Source organism: Theobroma cacao, chromosome 6 (genome assembly GCF_053813885.1).
Source record: "Theobroma cacao isolate CCN51 chromosome 6, ASM5381388v1, whole genome shotgun sequence".
NCBI classification, from domain to species: Eukaryota; Viridiplantae; Streptophyta; class Magnoliopsida; order Malvales; family Malvaceae; genus Theobroma; species Theobroma cacao.
Genome location: NC_142644.1, coordinates 30,575,470 through 30,581,916, shown reverse-complemented (window position 1 = coordinate 30,581,916; position 6,447 = coordinate 30,575,470). Strand labels below are relative to the sequence as shown.

Here is a 6,447-nt window from a genome sequence, read left to right as displayed (position 1 = left end):
TTGAGTTTAAAATTGAACCAAAATGGGCATAAATTCCAATAAAATGGACTCTGTCCCTCTCCCGCAGGCATTACGCGTCCTTGACTTATCCACCCAATTATGGGTATAAAATTCCATGTCTTCTGCATTCAATGGCGTCAACCTGCAATTGATTGTTACCCCATGTTGCTTTGTCCTTTTCTCATTAGCCAGTCACTTTCGCTAAAACTGCACAGTTATCTTACGAAGTGAGATTGAAAATCAAGCAACAAGCAAGGGATGACGATTTCCTGCAGGCTGATAATTTTTTATTTTTGATAAAAAATTCTATAACCATAATCATCAATTTAAAAAATTAAGATATTTATGTCTAGTTGGCAAGTGAGGTTTCCAACAAAAAAAAAAATTGAATCCAATGTCATGAATTTTGCAAAAATTTCATCAGCACAACAAATTTGTATAAGGAGAGTTGCCAACTAAAGAAACAAGAATGGACCTGGATCATGGGCTTTCTCTAGCCTTCACATTTTGCCCAAGAGGCACTATCTAGGTAAATTCTATCAAGCATATAATTACATGCCCAAGACTCCAATGAGATTAAATTAACATAGCCTGTAAGGACCACAAACTTTCAAATAGAAGGCACACAGAGCAATCTAAGTTCAAAATGTAATCAAAGAAGCTTGTTCCAATTAAACCACTTCATAAACAACAATGGAAAAGAAGAGAAATAAAAAAATGAAAAAAAAGTCACGTCATGATCCATGAGCCCACAAGGAAAATAAAAGTCTTCGGGCAAGCGAGATGACACTTCTTCGTGCTTGACTTTAGAAGACAAAATATGACTATTCTCTACCATCTAAAAGCAAGGAGGAGCATTTTCGTCAACTTCCTTCTAATTTATGTGGGTAGCACATTAAAGAATATACTATATATTCATAAGGTTTGATCTTATCTATATCTTTTGGGTCAAATTAAGCGCACTTATTAAGGTATTATTTTTAAAAAATATTCTCACGTACATTAAGATATAATAATTTTTATTGTAAATAGTATAAAAAATGCCAAACCTATGAAATCATCAGCAATCCTATAAAAAATCCTTCAGATCAAAAGCGCAATGATATATGCAACAAAGCAACTCATCACAATAAGCACATTAAATACGAATAAAATAGCATCTAATTTTTACTCTTATTATCTTGTTTTAAAGTTAAATAAAAAAATGCGTATGTTGAATACGAATACAATAATATTTTCAAAGAGTTATAAATAAAAAGCATCTAATTTTTTAATAATAAACTGCGTGAGTCAACTTTTATAAAAATTAATTAAACGATTACATAGGATATTAGGTTTTAAGTATTTATTCATTTTGATTTTTCATTTATAGTAAAATTAGACACCAAATAAGTAAATTATTGAAGTGGAGATGCTATTCACCCAGAAGAAGCAAGTGCTTATTAAGCCCCTTTCCAGTACTAAATAATAAAACAACAGAAAATAGCAAGAGCTGATCATCACCATGGTTTCGATTGAAATCTCCATGACCCCTTTATTTTACACCGTCCTTTGCTTGCTCAGTCTCTGCGGTGCAGCAGCAGCAGCAGCTAATTTCTTAGATAGCAACTGCGGCCCAAATACAACTACTTACACTGCGAATAGCGCTTATCAGCAAAACCTCAATTTCCTTCTCTCATCTCTTAAATCCAACTCTACCCGTGTAAGCGGATTCTACAACCTCACGGTTGGCCGAGACCCTCCGGATATTGTTTATGGCCTCTTTCTCTGCCGTGGCGATGTCACCCAAGATACCTGTCAAGATTGTGTTAGCGCAGCTGCCGGTGAGATACTTCAACATTGCCCCATCCAGAAAACGGCTTTGGTTTACTACGATGAGTGCACCTTACGCTACTCCAACCGGTCTTTCTTCTCCGTATGGCAAAGAGACCCTAATTTGCAGCTGTTGAATACAGGGAATATTTCACAATCAGATCGATTCATGAAGTTGCTTGGAAACACGATGCATGAGATAGCCACACAGGCTGCTAATGATCAGTCAGGGAAAAAGTTTGCTACTGAAGAAGCCAATTTCACTAGTTTTCAAACGCTTTACACACTCGCTCAATGCACACCGGATTTATCCGTCTCCGATTGTGATACCTGCCTTCAAACAGCTATTGGTTATCTTCTAAGTTGCTGCTTTGGAAGACCAGGGGGCAGAGTCTTATTTCCGAGCTGTAACGTCAGATATGAATTTTACCGCATTACAGGTAAAGTAGTTCTTTAAATATAACTTATGTCATCACAGACACCACTTCTTCCTTCCCCCTCAAGCGCCACAATCTAAAGGTAAAGTAGTTGAATTAAATATAATTAATACGATAAATAATTGAGAGGGCGACCCAGGTTTGTCGGAAGCTTAAGTTCAGAAGAGGGAAAAGGTAGTAACCTTTATGAGCAGACTATCTCTACCATCTAAAAACAAGTAGGAGCTTTTTCTTCATCATCCATCTAATTTATGTGGCCAGCGCATTTTTAATGGTGCTAATCCAGTACATATTCATAACCTTTGATCTTATCTATATCTTTTTTATTAAAATTAAGCACACAAATTAAGGTGTTATTTAAGCAAAAAGTCTCATATGTATTAAATATATATAACAGTTAATATAATTAATTTGATCATTTTTAATGTATTGAACAAAATATTTTTATAACTAACAATCATAATAATAATTATTTTTAGATTACTCGTTAGTAAATTGTTGGTAAAAAAAATCTATAACCATAATTATTAATATTTTAGAAGATGAAGATTATTTGAATTACTTTTTATTTGCATTCCATATTATTTTTTTGTTTGGATTAATCTTTGTTCCCATTTCATATAATTAATTTAGGAAACAAATGTTTGTATTTCATATATACCTATCGATTATTAGATAGAATGTTCAACAATCGGCATCAAGGCATGCAATTCGAGGAAATCTCGTAATAGAAATTCCCAGGACTTTGCATTTTGCAATCACACCTTGAAGCTTCCCATTATTCGTTGCTTTCACATCTTGAATCTCTAGAATGTGGAAAATTTTGCTCAGCAGAATTAATCAAATTACCAAAAACATTGATTGATTTTGTTTTTCATGCTTGATTTTTCAAGATAGCTGAATTTTTTTCTATAATTTGTTTTTCATGCATGCCCTCTCTCTTGCTTTCATAACAAAATATTTGCTACTTTTTCAAATGCTCCCATATTATACTATTATTTCATTTAACTCGTCTTTCAAATATTGTCTTACTTGCATATTTTTACTTATCTCAAATAAATGTCTCATTTGAAAAGTCAAAGAAAAATCATTCTCACTTTCCCTTATTATCAATACAATGACTGGTCTCAAATAGACCCTGCCCCTATATTCATGAGGATAACAATGAGCTGAATTGAGAATATGTGCCCTTAATCAGAAGAAATAAAACGAAAGAAATCAAAGTGGATTCCGCTTGGTGCAAGTTTATCAGTGACTCTTGGGCTAGCTCTATTTTCTGCTTGTGGTTTCTTCATTTGGAGGAGGAGAAACATTCAAGGTAAGCACTGGATTAAACTTGGCTTGGCATGAAAAATTAGCGTTATATTGTCATGCCAATCACATTTACATTCTATATATTACAGAGGATAAAGAAAATAATCAAGAAGTTCAATTGCTTGACTTGGTTGGGGGAAGTATTCGCAATGAGCACTCAAGCGAAAATTTTAGTGAAGAAAAGGTGTCGAGATCTCAGGAGTTTCCTTCAATTCAATTTGATATTTTACATGCCGCGACAAATCACTTTTGTGATGAAAATAAGCTTGGAGAGGGTGGATTTGGCCCTGTATACAAGGTAATTCTGGTTAAAGCTTGATGCATGAGCTAATTGCATAACATGAATAGAGCTTGACATGAGTGATCGAAGCATCTTGAGGCATTTCTAGTTGAATTGTGGTATGTTACATAAATTAATAAATTGTTCCAGGGTACACTGGCAGATGGTAAAGAAATTGCAGTTAAAAGGCTCTCAAGAACTTCCGGTCAAGGGCTGCTTGAGTTCAAGAATGAAGTCATGTTAATTGCCAGATTACAGCATAGAAATCTTGTGAGGCTCTTAGGATGTTGCTTAGAGAAAAACGAACAGTTGCTGGTGTATGAATTCATGCCCAACAGAAGCCTTGACGTTTTCCTGTTTGGTTTGATCCTTCAACCTTGAACTTTTAACTAACAACACTACCTTGTAATGAAAAAGTTAACTAGTCATTGGTTTTGCTGTTTTTCATTTATTCCCTTTTGGGGTCTTTGTCAGATTCAAGCATGGCTGCACAACTGTCTTGGCTAAAACGATTCAACATTATAAAAGGAATTGCTCGAGGTATTATGTATTTGCACGAGGACTCTCGTCTTAGAATTATTCACAGAGACCTTAAAGTAAGTAATGTTTTACTCGATCATGAGATGAATCCTAAAATTTCGGATTTTGGTATGGCAAGAATTTTTGATGGAGATCAAAATCAAGCAAATACAAATAGAGTAGTTGGAACATAGTAAGTCTACGCATTCTGTTAAACTCAATGACTCTTAAGCTTACGGGATTATATAGTTTTTGTACTATGACATTGTTTTTTGGGTAAAATACACTAACACGTTCAACTTTTAATCATAATTACACACAAGTCCACTAATTTTCAAAATGGACACCACACTCCAAACGTATAAACAACATTAATGCTTAAACATGAAATGTCTAAAATATCTTTTTTTTTCCCACCTCTTCCTTTTTTCAAGCCGACCAACGGTGTTCCCTTACACTGGTCGGCCACCCATCGCCCTGGGCTCCCAGTGCTCCCTTGGGGAGTGCTATTGACGTGGGTGGCCAGAAATATTTTTTTTTTTTTTGAAAAAAAGGAAAAAATTTAAAAATAAAAAATTATAATTTATATAGTAGTAATTTTTAAAATTAATAAAGAGAAAAATTATCTTAAAAATATTACTATATTATCAAACTAACAGAAATATTGGCTTTTGACTAATGGTAAGACTTATGTGTCAACGAAAATATTTTTTGAGTAGAATGTCCACTTTGAAAACTAGTGGATCCGTATATAATTATGATTAAAAGTTAATGATGTTAGTATATTTTACAATTGTTTTTTTTATTCATTTTTGACATATCATATCTCTTGATAACAACCAAGCCACAAACAATTCATCACTGATGCATCTAATTAATATTGATTCAACATAGTACAATGTTGAATGTTCATATTCAATATTGATTCTCTGTTTCTAAAATTTTTTATGGATCAAATCTAACTCTATTTTTTATCTTTTTATAATTGCATCTTATGAATTGAAATAGTGGATACATGGCACCTGAATATGCTATGGAAGGACTTTTTTCTATCAAATCTGATGTTTTCAGTTTTGGAGTCCTTTTGCTAGAGATTATAAGTGGAAAAAGGAATAATGGTTTTCATCTATCAGAGCATGGTGAAAGCCTCCTAACTTTTGTACGTTTTTATCCTCTCTTTGTCTTCAAAGATTATAAGAATCCGCCATATATGCTGATTTTAAGTAAACATTGTAGGCATGGAAACTATGGTCTAAAGGTCAAGGAATGGAGCTAATAGATCAGCTCTTGGTGCAGTCGTGTGTTGCCGCTGAGGTGCTTAAATGCATCCATATTGGGCTATTATGCGTGCAAGAAGATCCGGCAGATAGACCTAGAATGACATCTGTGATTGTCATGTTGGAAAGCGAGACCATAACACTTCCTCGACCAGCAGAACCTGCATTTTCTGTTGGACGTGTTGTTGCAGAACCAACTGAACCCACTTCAAATGATAGAATCTGTTCTGTTAATGAGGTTACAATTTCCAATTTGTCGCCTCGGTGATTGATTAGAGGGTGCATATATGTTCCTTTATTTCTTCTTCTTTCCTTTCAGGATACATGAAAATTTTTTTATTTCACTACCTAAACGACTAATTTCTCTTTTTTATTTCCTAATGGTCAGTGTGAGTTGGATATTAGAACACGAACGACTAATTTGCTTCTCTGAAACGTTTATCGTCAAGAAGTTTAATTCATGTTAAAAACTTGGAAAAATGGGGTTTTTCTTCACCTAAACGACAGAGAAACTCGATGGAATTTCTTCTCCACCTAATCGTAGAAAAAAGTTCTCTCTGTGTTAGTCTCATTATAATGGGAGGGCTGAATGACTGGTTGTATTGATTTCATCGTATTCTTTCCTCATTAATAGAAATTCTTTCTTTCTGGCAAAAAAAAAAAAAAAAATTAACTGAAGAGAAAAGAAGCCCCAGATTGAGAAATTCATTTCTGTTAAGGTCCGAAGAAAAAGAAACAGAAAATGCTTGTCTACAAGTCCTTCATAACTCTGTTCTTCCTCTCCTTGCTTAGCTTTACCATTGAATTG

At 34.0% G+C, this 6,447-nt stretch overlaps 1 protein-coding gene across 1 annotated transcript; it reads left to right on the top strand.

The window, feature by feature from the left end:
* Nucleotides 1–1,406: 1,406 nt before the first annotated feature.
* On the top strand, nt 1,407–6,012 carry LOC148762286 (cysteine-rich receptor-like protein kinase 15). Its single transcript, XM_088807245.1, has 7 exons — nt 1,407–2,252; nt 3,448–3,567; nt 3,653–3,861; nt 3,994–4,204; nt 4,318–4,555; nt 5,371–5,521; nt 5,599–6,012. Exons 1-7 carry the CDS (start codon nt 1,505–1,507, stop codon nt 5,905–5,907), a joined length of 1,986 nt encoding a protein of 661 aa, XP_088663371.1. The 5' UTR covers nt 1,407–1,504; the 3' UTR covers nt 5,908–6,012.
* Nucleotides 6,013–6,447: the final 435 nt, after the last annotated feature.